Source organism: Protomyctophum bolini, assembly GCF_963924005.1.
Source record: "Protomyctophum bolini genome assembly, chromosome: 14".
In the NCBI taxonomy this organism is placed as follows: domain Eukaryota; kingdom Metazoa; phylum Chordata; class Actinopteri; order Myctophiformes; family Myctophidae; genus Protomyctophum; species Protomyctophum bolini.
In genome coordinates, this window is record NC_137875.1 from 29,837,310 (window position 1) to 29,855,578 (window position 18,269).

At 42.7% G+C, this 18,269-nt stretch overlaps 1 protein-coding gene across 8 annotated transcripts in view; it reads left to right on the forward strand.

Moving 5' to 3' along the window:
- xpo1b (exportin 1 b) overlaps positions 1-14,949 on the forward strand; it is a 33,409-nt gene extending 18,460 nt beyond the window's left edge. For all 8 annotated transcript variants that reach the window (XM_080781630.1, XM_080781631.1, XM_080781635.1 and 5 more), the window contains 12 exons: positions 1,846-2,027; positions 2,388-2,544; positions 3,481-3,644; positions 4,160-4,294; positions 5,314-5,497; positions 6,362-6,468; positions 8,218-8,412; positions 8,952-9,120; positions 9,937-10,071; positions 10,773-10,932; positions 12,003-12,099; positions 13,448-14,949. In XM_080781630.1, the coding sequence (XP_080637756.1) occupies positions 1,846-2,027; positions 2,388-2,544; positions 3,481-3,644; positions 4,160-4,294; positions 5,314-5,497; positions 6,362-6,468; positions 8,218-8,412; positions 8,952-9,120; positions 9,937-10,071; positions 10,773-10,932; positions 12,003-12,099; positions 13,448-13,594 (1,832 nt within the window). In that variant the 3' untranslated portion in view covers positions 13,595-14,949. The remainder of the gene's footprint in view (positions 1-1,845; positions 2,028-2,387; positions 2,545-3,480; positions 3,645-4,159; positions 4,295-5,313; positions 5,498-6,361; positions 6,469-8,217; positions 8,413-8,951; positions 9,121-9,936; positions 10,072-10,772; positions 10,933-12,002; positions 12,100-13,447) is intronic.
- The last annotated feature ends 3,320 nt before the right edge of the window (positions 14,950-18,269 follow it).

Below are 18,269 nucleotides of genomic sequence, written 5' to 3' on the forward strand. Positions count from 1 at the left end.
ACATTTCGGTAAAATGGTATTTTTCCCCGGTTGGACGTAGCGCGTAGAACGAACACGTTATTCTAACCAGTTCCTTTCTCCTCCATCAGGATTATTGATAGGATAGTAGGTTGACAGGAAATGGGGAGAGAGATGGGGAGTGCAGCAAATGCCATCGGGATCGAGACTCAAACCTGTGACACGCTGTCAGGCAACTCCGGAGCCTAGCAGTGCCTGGACTGCTCCGTCAGCGGTCTTGGCCACAATTGTATTTTTCAACTGCATGGGAAGAGAGTCACTGTTGGGTAGCGTTTGTCAGTTGACCTCATCAGTGTTCTGAAGAGGTCCTTATATGGGAGGTCTGCAGACCTGTTGCAGGCAGTTTCATGTGAAATTACCATATTTAAACAATATGAACCTTGTATGTAGATGCTTTTGTGACTTGTATATAGCGTTACATATAAATGTATACCTGTATAGTGTAGCAGGGGATGGGTATCGTTAGGATTTTTGTGAGTCCGGTACCGATTCCGGTTCTGCTTATCGATTCCGGTTCTTAACGGTTCCCAATTTCGGTTCCAAAATTGAATAAAATAACTTAAATAAGTAACTTAATGAATAGTGTAACATCCTCTCCTTTATTGAGCCATTTGTGGATAATATAGTGATATTTTAAATATAATATCTATTCTGTATTTACCCAGGGCAATAGTGTTGTAGGCTACTTCTCTTACTACTGACAATAACAAATAAAAGCATGTCTGAGATCTGAGAGCAAGTCACACACACACACACACACACACACACACACACACACACACACACACACACACGATTGACTGGGCAAAGTAGCATCGTTAATGGGGGGGGGGGGGATGGGCAGCGCATCTCCGGCCGTCGGGTTTGCCGACGTGCTAATGAGGTATCATTGAAAACAAAGCTGGCTTACATGCTGTGGTTTGCTACTAACAGAAATTTGCATGCACATGGGCTGCCCAAAGTAGGCTATCTTTTGTTGTTTTTCTTGTTTTTTCGCCATCTCTCTTCGAAGTTAGACTGGCAAGCTCTAAACTGACTGGGCCTCTGGACCGCCGTGATCACACACACACACAAACCAACGCTTTCTCTCTCCTCCTCTCTCGTCATGTTGATTCAGTGCTGTGCAGCGCAGTGAGGCAACTCAGGAAAGGTCTCCTGTCCTCTCTCTTAAAAGTTTCCTCCCATAAGCTTCACTTGAAAATTACGTTTAAGAAACTTTAATAATTATGTTGAAAATAAATAAATAGCGTGTGACCGCTAGAGAGAACCGAAATTGAATTATTGTAATGGGTACCCAGTACCCAAGCACGTTCGGTTCAGTACATGCTTGGTCCCGAGGTTCGGGACCCACCCTTCCCAGGACTTTTCCCTTCTCAACTTCTTTACACAAATAATAGTTGTAAATGTGGTATCAGCATCATCAAATTTCTTACGATACCCAACGCTATACATTAAGATCCGATAACATAGGGCCATGCATACTGTCGACATCCTTCTTTCGTTTGTGTGTGAGAGATGGTTCCCTCGTGCTCTTCCACATGTGTTCTCTAATGTCATACTAAGATGTCTCTGTGGTGTCGTGTGCATCTTCTTGCATCTTCTTCTTGTGACACAAACATGGTCTACAAATACATATACATGCATACACACACACGCGTACATATGTATATCATCGCTGTCGGGGATATACAAGCTCGTAGCGCTATAAGCTTGTATATCTGCTATTTTTTAACATAATAGCCAAAAGTATAAAATACACAGATGCTTTCCTGGTTTTAATGGGTTAATGTTCAATATTACAATTGTAAAATATACCCATTTCCACAGTGTACTTGACCCATTTGGACTACGCGGACACAGAGCGCATCATGACAGAGAAACTCCACAACCAGGTGAACGGTACCGAGTGGTCCTGGAAGAACCTGAACACACTGTGCTGGGCCATCGGCTCCATCAGCGGAGCCATGCACGAGGAGGACGAGAAGAGGTTCCTGGTTACTGTCATCAAGGTACTTTAAATACTGGAAACGCAAGCAGTGTTTATTCTGTCGACTAAAACTACGATAACATTTTTATATTATACAAAATAAAAAAAGCTATGATGATAAATTGATTATGTCGTCAATAAATAAAAGGATAAAAGTCATTTTATGCTTGGCTGCACTTGGGTGTCACACTCTGAAAATAGTCGATCTATGATTATCACCTGTTGCTTGACTGCAAGCAACTAATTACTCTTTACTGTGAAAGCCTTTGGATTGGAAAGTGCAAAAGACAAAGTAAACACTTCAAAATGAACAGTTCTCATGTTCCACTGACTGTGTGTGTGTGTGTGTGTGTGTGTGCGTGTGTGTGTGTGTGTGTGTTAGGATCTCCTGGGTCTATGTGAGCAGAAGAGGGGGAAAGACAACAAGGCCATCATTGCATCAAACATCATGTACATAGTTGGTCAGTACCCACGCTTCCTCAGAGCTCACTGGAAGTTCCTCAAAACGGTGGTCAACAAGCTCTTTGAGTTCATGCATGGTAAGAGAGAGAGAGAGAGAGAGTGTGTGTGTGTGTGTGTGTGTGTGTGTGTGTGTGTGTGTGTGGCTTATGCTATACACAAACTTATACAAAACTGTATATTGCAGTGGTTCTCAACATGGGCCGACCTTTGGGAGTCCTTGAAGGGGTTCCAGTGGGTCTCCGGCTTAATGATTGATAGTCTTCAGCATTTTACCATCAAGTAAATACAAAATAAAGCAACATAAACATAAGAGAGTGGCTATTTTAATCAGTTTCACTGTTATCTCTAGACCTGAGGCCTACCATACCAGGCCTCAGGCCTGAGACCTACCATTGCGTGGCACATCTATGCACGGAATGTCTATGTTCACAGGCTTCTGTGTGCGGCCTAGAGGAGCAACTGAGCATGTGCAACACCACTTCTTACACCATGGTGTAAGAAGTCACTATGGGGTCCCAGAGATAGAAAATGCTATCAATTGGGGGTCTGTGGCCTATCCCTTTTCTAATTCGATGTAATTGAAAGGTTGAGAATCACTGATATATGCATCAGAATAATAATGTACCTGTTTTTGATGTATATTGTATAATGTACCTGTTTTTGTCCTTGCTGAACTGTAATCAGCTAGCGAGGCTAGGAACGCAGGTGTAATTGATGAGGTGATAGAGAATGGGAGTGATCGAGATAAGCAGAGGGTGGTCTCTACTCCTGAACCTGTGTTGAACACAACTTCATTTAAATAACTGGTGATAGACACTGTTGTATAGTACATTAGCTTTAAACAAGCCATTCAATGGTGCTGCTGAATTAATGCAGACCTAACTGCTGTTCAAACCACACACCCTAAACAGAAAACAGAACTAGATGGCTTTATCGTGCAACTTGTGTGCGTGCTTTTGTATGTGGGTGCAATAATGGCTGTTATTAACTCCATCATCGTCACCCTCCATCAGAGACCCATGATGGTGTTCAGGACATGGCATGTGACACCTTCATTAAGATTGCCCAGAAGTGCCGGCGTCACTTTGTCCAGGTGCAGGTGGGAGAGGTGATGCCCTTCATTGACGAGATCCTCAACAACATCAACACTATCATCTGTGACCTTCAACCCCAGCAGGTCAGTGAACCCATATATACATCTCCATCTCTCTGTCTCTGTCTCTCTCTCTCTCTCTCTCTCTCTCTCTCTCTCTCTGTGTGTGTGTGTGTGTGTGTGTGTGTGTGTGTGTGTGTGTGTGTGTGTGTGTGTGTGTGAGTGTGAATATCTGCCTCTCACACAGTCTCTTACCAATGTCAAACAATGCATAGCATTTTTTTCTCTTTCTTTCTTCTTTTCATTTTTGCAACAAAATAGCAGACAGAGGCAGTTCTGTGGAATTAATGAATGGTTCCTATATTGGTTTCTCCAGCAACTAGTTGCCGATTCAATTACGATTACTAAATTATTTGGCCACATACATAGAGTTCAAAGAAAAACAATACCATTTTACAAATAACTAGGAAACCAGGTAAACATTAAACCTAGCATCTGTCATGAACACGTACGTGTGTGTGTGTGTGTGTGTGTGTGTGTGTGTGTGTGTGTGTGTGTGTGTGTGTGTGTGTGTGGTGTGGTGTGGTGTGTGTTTGTAGGTACACACCTTCTATGAGGCGGTAGGTTATATGATCGGTGCCCAGACAGACCCGGCCGTACAGGAGCACCTGATAGAGAAATACATGCTGCTGCCTAACCAGGTGTGGGACAGCATCATCCAGCAAGCTACCAAGGTAAGAGAGACATGCCTACTTCAGAGCCATCTAATAGAAGAGTTGCGATATTGAGGGCACAGAAAACAGTCCGGTCACGTGGTTCATGTTCTCACGCGAAGCCCATAGACTCCAATGCATTCCGTAAACTTCCGGTTATCCCCATGCTCAATAGAAGTCTATGTAGAAGAGCCGCCCGCCATTGGACTGGCCCCATGAAGTGAACGGAGTTTTGCGTAACTCTGTCTCACTCTATGGCTCTGGCCTACTTGCCCTACTACTACCACAAAAGATACTCACTCCTCCTAGCTTAGTATATATTATACTAAACAAGACTATTTCCACAAACACATCTAATACTCCAACTAGATAAAGTGCCCCTCGAGGCACAGGTCTCCACCAGGGCAGGTCAAGTTGTGGCCTCCTGGTGGCGGTGCCGGAGATTAGCTGGTGACGGACGGACGCACGCATGCACGCACACACAGACACACAGACTCACACACACACGGAGTGCAAAACATACTCTCCCCATGCCTTCGGCTTGATGGAGACAATAATACTGACGATTACCACAAAACATACTCTAATAATGCTATGATATCGGTGCCGGCCACAGCTGAGTGGGTTGGTCTGGTAATCAGTCTGTGTCAAAGTGTCCCTAGCCTGCCTCAGCCTGTGCGATTTCTGGTCTAGAGGGGCTATTGGTTTACCGAGCTTTTCTTCTTCTGAAAAACCAAAACGCCTGTGGTTCCCGAGGCTAAAGTGTCCCTGACCAAGATACAAACCCCTAACTGCTCCCCAGGGCTTGTATTAATGGCACTTCCCCACTGATTCTAATTGTTAAGATGTGTTACATGCAGAGAGCAAATGTATGTGGAAACGTACACTGACAAAATAACAAAAAGGGACATAGATTATTATGATTAATTATGACATAGTTGTACACTGGTTGTGATTCAGGTTTTAATTTCAAATATGGTGTAAGGTTAGGCTGCTCTCTAACCTCCTCCATTCCTCCTCTTGGTCTCCTGTGGGGGCAGAATGTGGACATCCTGAAAGACCCAGAGACAGTGAAACAGCTCGGGAGCATCCTGAAGACCAACGTGAGGGCCTGCAAGGCTGTAGGACACCCCTTCGTCATCCAGCTGGGAAGGATCTACCTGGACATGCTGAACGTCTACAAGTGCCTCAGCGAGAACATCTCCGCTGCTATCCAGACCAATGGTGCGTGTGATGGAGAGAGGGAGAGAAAGAAAGGGCTTTGAAGTTAACATTGTTTGCAAACTTTACATAGCTTTAACCTACTGTAAAAGCTCCAGTAATAACCAGGTCTCCAGTAGTGACTGGGGATTTGTTTCGGGACTTTTCTGAGATTGACAGGAAACGGGGAGAGAGAGATAGGGAGTGACACGGAGCTTCGGGAATCAAACCTGCAACACACTTTAGAGCCTATATAGGGCTGTATTTTGCGTGTCTTAAGTACCAGGTCTTATTCCCTAACTTGAGTAAACTAAAGACCTGGAGGCGTGATCAATGCTCTTTGGACACTCAGAATAGCCAAATGGCATTGATCACGCCTCCAGGTCTTTAGTTTACTCAAGTTAGGGAATAAGACCTGGTACTTAAGACACGCAAAATACAGTATATATGTGGTTGTGCCTTAACCGCTAGGCCATCGGCGCCCCCATTACTGGGGGTGTTGTGTGTGCACAACTGCACATACAAAATAAAGGCTGATTCCCAATATATATTATATAAAAAACAAATGTATAATTATTATTAATTTGCAACAACGGTCATATTAAGGCCTGGTTCTCTTTTCGTTTGAGGTCAATTAAAGCCACTGCTACTATTAGAGCTTTTATGGTAAGCTAGATTTAGGTTGTGTGTATGCACACGTTATGTATGCTGTGCTCAACTGTGATTTTGAGTCATTTAAGGAAGTTAAGTTGAAGATGACAACCACATTACACTATCAGACTAAAGTGAATTTGTCTTCTTTCTGTTGTACACTACGCATTCATTCTTATGGTGTGTGTGTGTGTGTGTGTGTGTGTGTGTGTGCGTGTGCACGAGCGCGTTTTACAGGAGAAATGGTGACGAAACAGCCCTTGATTCGGAGTATGAGGACAGTAAAACGAGAGACGTTAAAGCTGATCTCAGGCTGGGTTAGCCGGTCAAACGATCCACAGATGGTGAGTGGCTGTCCTGAAATATTTTTTTAAATATTCTGTCTATAGACATTCATTCATGCTTTGATTTACAATATCATCGGTTCACTCCTTTATTTATTCATCCATTCACTTTTATTCATTCATTAATTAGTTGATTCATTCATTGGGAGCACACTTGGAGCCTTGCTTTAAGGAAAGGAGGAACATCATCGTTGTTCTCAACAAGATGTAACTACATTTTTCAACCAAAATTGTCTCCTTCGGCTATCGACCAATAACGTGATACCCGGTCTGTTGTCGCCGGGCGTTGCACTGTACAGCACTTTGGCTGAGGGTGACAAGACTGGCAGTAGAAAAGAATTTAAACTAATCCAACTGTTATTTTTAGATCAAACACAAAGCCTACATTTCAGCACGGCTGAGTTGTCTACTTCCTGGTTAAACCACGCACGCAGTGCATTTATTAGTGAATTATTTATTATTTGAGCTGTGGGATCCATGGACGGAGGACTTCATTTTGCTGTCTTCTTTTATGTAGTTATTTATCCAATTATATTTATGGCATTGAATATTGGTGATGCTGAAATGGAAATATAACATTTGACATTTCTGTCAAGTCCCAAAACATGGTTTAGCTGTGGTGTTGCCCTGACAGTCCCACATTAGCCTCACAAAATACTCTCTCATCAACACTTTGCTTCAAATGTTTTATGATTAGCAGCATAATAATCATGTCTGAGCTTTGGCCCATGATAAGTCTTAATAAGTTTTGTTTTAATATCAAAAACATAGCAGTGCAACTTGTTCAAATGGCATTTGAACTGATCAAAAAGTCTCTGATGAAGACCGCAAGGTCGTTTTTTGTATACTCAGCACCTAATAAAAGGCTCTAAATGTCCGTGCTGCTCCAGTCTCTTCATTATGTCCCTGTACCTGTGAAGCACCGGATCAGCCGTTTCAGGCTTGAGGCGCGTTGGTACGACTCCCTTTGATCAAAAAGTCTGTTTGACTGTAAACCCCTTTCATGGCCCAGAGATTATGAGGTTGACCTCATAATCTCTGGGTCACTGCATTCTGCTCCCAAAGTGTATGAATTTATTAGCCACCACCATACGAGAAGGGAAAGAATATCACGATCAAATGATTACATTTGAAGTGCTGAGGATTGATTGTATGACCTCATATTAATAATGATAATGTTCGTGTTGTACATGATTGTCATCATTGTTCACATGTACAGATGCATTCATTCAACATTTCCTACATACCCTACAGCAGACTTCATGAGGATGGTCCTACAACTTCACCAAAATGTTCGCTTGACTATTATAAAACTCAAAAACATATTGAGATTACTTGTGATTAGGGATGGGTATCGTTAGGATTTTTGTGAGTCCGGTAAGCCATCTGGCAAGCCACACCACGTCGCTAATGCAACGCGGTGTAGGCTTGTAGATCAGCTCTGTTCTCTGCGCGTCTATTAAAAGGGAAGATAATTAATACATAAATAAATAGCGTGTGACTGCGTGTCTGTGGGAACCGATAGAGAGAACCTAAATGTAATTATTGTAATGGGTACCCAGTACCCAAGCACGTTCGGTTCGGGACATGCTTGGTCCCGAGGTTCGGGACCCGCCCCTACTTGTGATTAGCTTTTACTAATAATAATAGTAATCCATGGTTGCAATTATCATCATCCTCGTCGGTGTGTAATATTGATCCACGCTAATCTATCTGTCGGTGTCCATCCTGCCTCTGCTTGTTTTCCAGGTCGGGGAGAACTTTGTCCCTCCGCTGTTGGACGCCGTTCTGATCGACTACCAGCGGAACGTGCCCGCCGCCCGTGAGCCTGAGGTCCTCAGCACCATGGCCACCATCGTCAACAAGCTGGGGGGACACATAACCGGAGAGATCCCACAGATCTTTGACGCCGTGTTTGAATGCACGCTCAACATGATCAACAAGGTATAGGGGCTGAGGTCACACTTCTGTGATGTTTAGACCTGAGGCATTTATTTTAGACCTGAGGCCGATTCAACAACCGCCTTCTAAATCGGTTGTTCTCAAAAGAAAATCTTGCAGATGTACAGTACATGCTCACAGCATGACACAAAGTGACATGAGCTTGTATATCTGCTATTTTTGAGAACCACTGTTCTAAAACAATGTTAAATCCTACAAGTTTTCTGGCCTACTTGCTCAGGGGACACTTTATTTGGACCTTCAGGTTGAAGAGATCCGGGAGACCAAATACATCCACCCCAATTGTATAAGTTATATTGTATTGGCATACTCTACCGGTACAGATTTGACAAAATGTATTCACTAATAAAAGTTACATAATACAGCTTTAATATGAAGTACTGTATATGTGCCAAAATAGTTGAAAACAAAAAGGCAAATGTTTAATGGACAAGTCAATCTTAGTACATAATGTGAATGTGATCAAAATTCTAATTGGCCATATGAAACTTGATGTATTTGGATGTTTTTTGGTTGAACAGAACTTTGAGGAATACCCAGAGCACAGAACTCACTTCTTCTACCTGCTCCAAGCAGTCAACTCCCACTGCTTTCCAGCATTCCTGGCCATTCCCCCTGCCCAGTTCAAACTGGTCCTGGACTCCATTATCTGGGCATTCAAACACACTATGAGGAACGTTGCTGACACAGGTAAGGATGCCATGACGCACACATACACAAACATTTAACAGTGAGTACACTTGTGAACACATACACAACGCAGGAGTAACGCAGACTATAAATCATAGTCTCCGGCCTGCAGCTGTCCAGCCTGGTGGAGACAATTAACACCCCGAAGGCCCGGGGTTATTTAATCCATTAAATCATAGCGCCCAGCCATTTATAGCAGCGGAGCACTTCTACAGACGGACCGGATGTGATCCCGGATGTGGCTGTAGCAGCTAGATGTAGACAAAACACTCTAGAGGTGATCGACAACAACGGGAGGTTTAATTAAATCTAGCACGACTAGCAACGGGACTGCGGTGGGCCGTCTAACACATGATCTTTGCTTAGAATTGGACGTTATGATTTAGATCAAGAGTTATTAACGTTTTAAGATTTTAGGTCTCGTCGGCTAAACAGCGGGGGGGGGACATTTTCGATGACGTCCCATCGAAAATGCGACAGGCGCTCCCAGGCTGTGGAGCGATGCGATTATTTTTATATCAATAACCTCCGTCTTTTTGATCAATCTTCGTCCTGGGCGCTGGGCGTTACTAATTGAACAGACGGTGAACTTTGTCCTGGGCGGGGATTGAGACTTGAAGGTTATGAGGCTTTTTGTAGATGTAGACCAAAAAGAGAGACAGGAAGGTGAGGGCAGAGACGATGCAACTCCGGTGTCCAGCCACACTGGAACCTAGAGATTATGTTGCGGTTAAGTTGTCGACTGTTCATCTAGTGGTGTAGCCCCTGTATATAATTCTCAACTATGAATAAGCATGTATTCATGGTTCCCTTCAGGTCTGCAGATTCTGTACACACTGCTGCAAAACGTGGCTCAGGAGGAAGCAGCAGCGCAGAGCTTCTACCAGACGTACTTCTGTGACATCCTGCAACACATCTTCTCTGTGGTCACCGACACGTCACACACTGCTGGTGAGTTTTACACAATCAATCACACATGCTCAGTTTGAAATGGTTATTTGACAGTGACACTACTCGTGCGTTCATAAAGCATAGAAGCGTAGGCCAGATTATTACTGGAGTAACAGAAATGGGATTGCATTGAAGGTGTATTTTATTAAAACTAAAACACCCAGACAAAAAGATGTACACCTATGTAAACGTCTCATAGCACACATGCTCTTCCCTGACCCAATCTGCAAGAATACAGACAATTCCCAGTCACAGCAGGTGGGCAGGCTTCTTATATAAACTGGCATTGCTCAGTTAATGGATAAAACTATGGAAATAGAATATTTACTAAATGCATGAGGATGCAGTAGGCCTACTTCTTGGATGTTTCATATAGATCCCAAAGCAAGGTGTTCTGTGCAGAAACTGAAACTTCAATGTATCAAAGAGAAGAGATGGTTATCCACTTTCATCCCTTAAAAATGCCTTGTTTTCTTCACAGAAAATGGCTGTATTTATTTCATTTTTAGATGAAAGGCACAGGTACAAGCATACAAGAAAATGCACATAAAACATAATTCAAATTTGCCAACTACAATCAATTATCTGTTCCCAGAAGTTTGTGACTGTGGGGCATTCCCACATCATAGGTATAAAAGTACCAGTACCATTTTTCAGTCAGTCTTTTCTTCAATATATGAACCTGTCTGTGTGTCTTGCAGGTCTTACCATGCATGCGTCCATCCTGGCCTATATGTTCAACCTGGTGGAGGAGGGTAAAATCACAACAGGCCTGAATCCAGCCAATCCAACCAACAACCAGGGCTTCATCCAGGAATATGTAGCAAACCTGCTCAAGACAGCCTTTCCTCATCTGCAGGAGTGAGTATAGACATGCAGAGAACACCCTGACACGCGCACACACGGCAGATCCATCATGAAAAATCAATCGATTGAGTTCTCGCTCAGATTAATTATTATTATTTGGGGTCCCACTTTCAATATCCTCTCGACCCACCAGTGGGCCCCAGCAGATCTCCAAACCTGTTGTTTTGGGGAGCGCTGGTTTCAGTTCATTCAACCTCCTCTTGTGTGTTGGCTAGTGAGGTGCACCCTAGGAGACATTTATACTTCAAAGCGCAACAGTATTGCACAAAGAGAACAGCTGATATACAAGCTCACATCGCATCGCGGATGCGACTATTGTGAGTGTAGAGGTCTGCGTGCGTGACACCATCGCGGGACGAAGCATAAATCATACTTGATGGGCTAGAGGTGGGCGTGCAGCCATGGACAAACAGGCTCTGCTGCTGCCGTGATCATGAGCGCACCTCCCGACTCCCGTTCAGCGCTCATGACAGTGACTGGAAGTGTGATTTTGAGGACAACTGCTTTGAATTACTATTATTGTTCACACACAACAGAAACCAATGGATTATATATTTCAAGAGTGAGAGAATACAATAAAAATCCTAATCATTCTTCCTCCACACTGGGAGAAAAACAGCATCTGAAGGTTTGATGGGGCATTTTTTACGCGCGAGTGCAGCTAGAACTTATCCATTGGATCTTATGAGAGGCAGGGTTCTTCTGCTGCCAGTGTGCGCACGCATGCTGTTTCTTATCAGTGTGACGTCGTCTGTTAAGGCGTCCATACAGCAGCTCACACACGCATCACTCATTCTCACATGCACAAACTCATATTCCCAATCGTTCTGTCTCACTCGCTCTTTCTTTGCCTTATGTCTCTTGGACCCTCTTTCCTCTCTTTTCTTGCAACAACGCATGTTCATTAATTAATTTGCTACCCTAAAATATCTGTGTGTGTGTGTGTGTGTGTGTGTGTGTGTGTGTGTGTGTGTGTGTGTGTGTGTGTGTGTGTGTGTGTGTGTGTGTGTGTGTGTGTGTGTGTGTGTGTGTGTGTGTGTGTGTGTGTGTGTGTGTGTGTGCAGTGCCCAGGTGAAGGTGTTTGTGACCGGGCTGTTCAGCTTAAATCAGGATATTCCCGCATTTAAGGAGCACCTTAGGGACTTCCTAGTACAGATCAAGGTGAGGATTTCTCTATCTTTTCTGTGAGGTTTAAATTAGGTTTTCCACACTCACTCAACTCTGTGCACAGTGAAAGCAACGTTATACAAAACATTGCAAAGGATCATGTTGTGATCCTGTAGATCAGTTATTTTCAGTTGTGCACCATTAATATCCTTTAATATCTTAAAAAGGAGAATACAACTTAAAGTGTCCTCTCTGGAGTGGTCCTGTCTCACAAAATCTGAATTTATTTTCCAGTAATTACCTCATTATCCCACTTATATTATTTGACACAAAATATATTTCTCAGCTTTGAAGCAGAGGCAGAACAGCATTCAGCTTATTCCAAAATATCAGATGGCCTTGATTGTGAATAATACGGTTGTGTGATTGTTACAGCTGTCTTATCTAACCGTTGAATTTCTAACATGGTCATAGAATTTGGCACCTTCCCTATCAACACTCTACTGTATCTATACTCTAGTCCTGTTATAATCTGATATAGTTCTGTGCTAATAAACACAACCAAGTATCCAGTGGCTAATGTAAGGTCCTGCATGTCTCTGGCATTGTTGTCTATTGTCGGCGGTAGAAGAGCTTTATCCATCCATTCTCACCACTGGCCGAGGACAGCTTATCACCAGCTACATAGCGGTCTGCTGAGCTATCTGGTGCCATAAATAACAGGTCATGCCTTTAAGTCCATGGTCTCTCTGCTCATTGTCTGAATACAACTCCTGGGGTATGGAGCCAGCTCCACTGAGTTAAAGCCAAGGCGTTCATCAGAACAGAATATTAATGAGAAAAATGTGCTCCTTCGGAGGCCAGGATGTAGAAATCAATCTTAGCCAATCAGGATAAGATTTTTGACTGGTCCGTATTGATAACATGACTGTAGAGATACAAAACAGTATAAGTCAACACTATCAGCACAAAACAGTCTAAACCATAAGTACACACTGTTTGGACAAAATCTGGAGGAGTAATAGCATTTTTCTTTATTTTTTCTATTTAATTCATTTTTATAATAAGCCAATGTGAAAATGTTCAGGCAGAGGTTCTGCTCTGGACTCCAGTGAGTTTGTGTGCACAGTTTCACGCCGATTGGTCCAACGGAGATGAGCTGGACACAGAAAAGGGACAAAATAGTCTCAGCCACGCCTTCGGCCTGGTGCAGACAATAAGGTGGAAAAATCGTCTCTTTGTGTTCATCATATCAGGAGAGATTTACACCTTAACTGTTCTTTATGTGTGATGTTTATCCAGTATATTAATATGTAATGAGTTTGTAAGTGGGGATGTTGGGATACATTCATTCAGCCAGCCTAGATTAACCAGTTATATATACATTGCTCTCCACCTGCAGGAGTTTGCAGGCGAGGACACCACAGACCTGTTCCTGGAAGAGCGAGAGGCATCTCTCCGTCAAGCCCAGGAAGAGAAACATAAGATACAGATGTCTGTCCCTGGCATCCTCAACCCCCACGAGATCCCCGAGGAAATGTGTGACTGAGCAGCCAGCTCAACTGTACAGTCCTCCACACAGCTAAATAAAACCCTAACCACAGTAAACTTAACACAAGCTGAGAGGAGGAGAGCGAGGGACTGGAGTCCCATTTGGATGTTTGTCGACCAAAACAATGCCAATACTATGTAAATGATTAACCGTGTCACCCTGTGGCCCTTTTTACATAATATGCGTTTTCTATGGAGACCTTTTTTGTGTAATATCTTTCCAGAAACGATCTAGGCTTGCTTGCGTTCCTGTTTGGTTTATCATGGCCCATCCCAAAATCTGCATGAAGAGGTTGCTACAGTTGGGACAACTTAACCATTATGGGTTTCTTTATTTTGTTTTATTATTTGCTTCCTTCCTCGTTCTGTTTTTCCTCCCTATAGTCCCCATATATTTGTTTATATATAAATATATTATATATACAGTCTGAGCAGAGTTTTTGTGGAGAAAAAAAAACACAGAATATGTGTCAAAATAAATCTCCATAGAGGCCTGTAGAACAGGGCTAGGTTCTGGAGGAGTGCGCACCATTTATTCTGGTGCCCCACTGACTTGTGGGAAAGAATGTGAATCGAACGGATTATGAATGAAGGTCTGATAAATGCTACTTGAGGCATCAGTATCAGCGTCCATTGCTCATAAGTTGCGTTTAAGTAAAAAAGGAAAACAAAGTGTTTGGCCATGGCAGGAGTTTAGTTTTTGCAGTTATGTGCATATCATCCCAATTGTATAGCACCTTTAATACCATGGGAACATAATTGGCTATTATTTTTCCTTTTATTCTATATTTTTTGTCTATGTTTTGCTGTTGTGTGTGTGTGTGTGTGTGAGTGTGTGTGTGTGTGTGTGTGCTGTCGCTGAGACGACATCAGCCTTTTGTTTTCCTCTAAGAGGATTGTTGCTCATTTGTGAGCCTTTGTTAAATGGGACGTGGACATGATATTTATGGGGGGTTCTTGGTTGGCCGGTTGGTTACATCTTTATAACATCTGTTTAACTCAGACGGTTTTTTGAGGTTTTTGAATTGTGCTAATTTACACTGTTTACCATGCTGTAGTGCTTCAAGACACTACATTTAGAGCAAAGTAAAATTAATTAAAAACCTGGTTTACATTTAATTTTGTATTTTTATTTTTTGCATTTGTTTATTTTCCATTTGTATCTGTTGAGTTCAATCCAAATAATAACAAAAGGTGTTTATCCAGAGAGCAATTTGATTGCCAATACGTTTAATTAGGCAAAGGAATGTATAAATCCATATAAGCACCCAATCTCTAATGGAAAGTTTCCCTTCTGAAGGTATTACATTTGTTGTGAACTTTTTGAACTGATTAAAGCTGAGAATTTTATTACTCTGCCTTTAGCACAGATTTATTTAATGTCAAACAAAGGCGGCACCAGCACAGATCATACTGGTGTCAAATTTCAATGCATTGACATGTTCACATCTTCTGAATCTAAGGAATGACTGGTACTGAACTTACCTGAACAATTGAGCCCATGTTGGTTAAACATGCTTAATCAGTCACAGACTTTGAATTTACAGTAGTTGTGTTTTATTTTCTCCAGGGATAATTTTCAGTTAGACTTTTCAAATCAATCTGATTTGAATAACAACCTTTAAGTTGAACCCAACAGTAGGCCTATTATGTCGAAGGGACTACCCCCAATCCGAGCCTTGATTTTGAGTGCCAACTGCCACGCAGTGGACAATCTAACCACAGGACAGCTGGGGACTTTCGTATGACAGAGTATATAAGCTTTACTTACACCTACAGTATGTCATTACGTTACCACAGCAACCAATGCAATAGGTTGACAATGTCTGAATACAGAAATTGATTTTGATCTGATCACATGCAAATAACTGTGGACACTGGCAGATTTGAGAAACAAATTGGATTTCCCTGCTGTCTGAATTTGAGTCTTGGAGCTCAAATAAAGCCTATGACAGAGTCATGCTAGCGGGCTTCACACTGGGTGACCCTGTAGTCAGCCACACACTCCTATTTGATCTGACGAGTGTTAAATAAATCCTGCCCACTTCCTATCAATACTGACACACATCTAATTCATTCATTCATTCAGATTTGCCAGCAGCCACTCATTGTGTACACCAATATACACATTCACAATGTTTACCCGTACACCAAGTATATGTGTGGCATCTCTCCGTTTCCGTTCAGACGTTGCCAAGATTGAGTATGGGTAAAGTGACACTGCCATTAATCCCTGTTAACATTACTGGTACTCTAATAAAGGCTATAATGGTGCTCTCCCAGGGAGGGCTACTGTAACACAAAGCTGAATCCTTCCCTGATGCAATCACTTTAAAACAGTGATTCTCAACCTGTGGGACAGTATCATGTGACATGATAATGACATGATACCGACATGTGACATGATACTGACCATGCTGTGGAGACACACTGACCAGTATCATGACATCCCTGTCACACACACACAGCGCTGTGAGAGGGGCCTGATGTGACAGGGCCATGTCAGTGTCATGGTCAGTAGATACTGGCATGATTGTGTCGGGGTAGCTCAGTCGGTAGAGCTCATGCCTTTGGAATATAAGTTTCACATAACCATTACTGTTGTGGTGTGTCAGTAGCATATAATGGTAGTGTTAATCATGTAGGTAGTAATAGCCGTTGTTGTTGTAGACATATCATGTATGAATATGATCATGTCATATTCCGTCTTCTGGAATATATTAAATGTCCGTCTGGCCCAGTTGACAGAGAAACATGTGTAACTATGTGTGTGTGTGTGTGTGTGTGTGTGTGTGTGTGTGTGTGTGTGTGTGTGTGTGTGTGTGTGTGTGTGTGAGAGAGAGAGAGCGAGAGAGAGAGAGAGAGAGAGAGCAGTCAATTGCACATTTGTACATTAATACTCAGGGTTTTACAGTGCGGTGGTAAAGTAACTGGAGTCCTCCTCCCTCCCTCTCTCTGCTGACCCAGATCCAGAGATCCTGAGCCATCCTCGGCATCCGGCACCAAGGAGAGGAGAGAACAGCTGGAGGTCTCACAGCACCGCTGGGAACCAGGCCAAGCTGAACCTCCCTCCCTCTCACCCTCCACCACCCCACTGTCTGTCCACACACTGGGCAGGAAGGGTTATTAATACCCCTGTGAGAGAGATACACAGGAAGCCAGATTACTTTAACTACCCATAAAAATCGACCAATCAATGACAATCGCATACTGTGTCCACATGAGGGGCTTAACCACTTTAAAACGGTCATCCCTATTTTGGGTATGTCATTAGGTGAATGTTTTCAAAAATATTTCAATAACTTTCCACAAATACATTTCAGCGTTTTCAAAAACAGCAGATCTACAGTAAATCAGCTTTTTTCACTGTTTGCTGTAGGATAACGAGAAAAGGGGGAAGAAGAGTGAAAATAGAAGAAAGTGAGTATCTTTCAGTATCATCCTATACAAAATGATATGTACACCCCCCAACTGTTTCTGTCAAAATCTCTCTCAATGTCAAGTCTCTGTTGTTCCATGAACAATAACCTGTCCAAATATTTGACACTCACATTCTCAAAGGAAGGTGAGGTATGCAACAATTCATTATTATTTGTTAGGAACTGTGTAGTTAAACATATATGTTTCCATGTTATGTAGACCTTCTTGTATACCTGTATTGCTTATAGCCAATTTCCATATATTTTCCTGAACTAGGGCAAAGTTGACTAAAAATAACTATAGTTGCTTCTTTAATGGTTATGCACTGCCATCTAGAGGATCAACACAGGTGATAGCATGCAATAGTTGAGTTCCATAACACTGAGTGGTAAATTAATTACACTCAGTAGCAGATGGAAGATCCAAAAGCAGCCCTCTGTGGGGGCGAGTGTTTCCCAGGTCCCAGATTCTGAAAATATGGGATCGCCACTAGCCCCAGAATCTCATCCCGATATCTCACTGCATTGAGATTGTCTTCAATGACAAGTTCTGTCTTGGCTGTGAGAGGTAGCCTACTACAGTACCCCATAACGCTACTGAGTTCCCTAACACTGAGTGTATAATTAATAAAGTGTGTTGTGGTTTTTTCCTTATTACTGTGTGAGTGCAATCATCCAATCCACTATAGCAACTAAAAGCGTGGGTGAATACTGAATACCAACCACTTGCCATTTAGTGTGCAGCATTATTATTAATATTATTGTTATTACTATTCCATTTTAAGAGAGGACATTCTCTTGAGTGTACAGGGTTTGATGAAGGCTGGGCCTTAATCTTTGGGCCTGTTGAGAACTCTAGTTTTCGCCGCACAGAGGTCCTGGACCCATGGTGAGAGCAGGAGTGGACCTGGTGAGACGTAGGAGGGGCCCAGACAGGAGTCAACCAACAGAGCCTAGTCCTTCCACGCGCTAGATTGATCTACCTCCCATTCCTGGCAGAGGACTGGGAAATGCCATACAGGTAGCTACTGGGACTTAGTCGGGACTTGATCACCCCGGCTGGGTCACTGAGGGGTATGATGTTGCAAGACCTGAAACCCTGATGACCTTGGGATACATATTGAGGATACGTCCCAGGTGCATCCACCGTTATAATAATAATAATAACAATAATAATAATGATTATTATTATTATTGTAACAAAGACTCTCACTTCCAGTCATGTTGTTGGATCTGAGTAGTCATTGGATATTT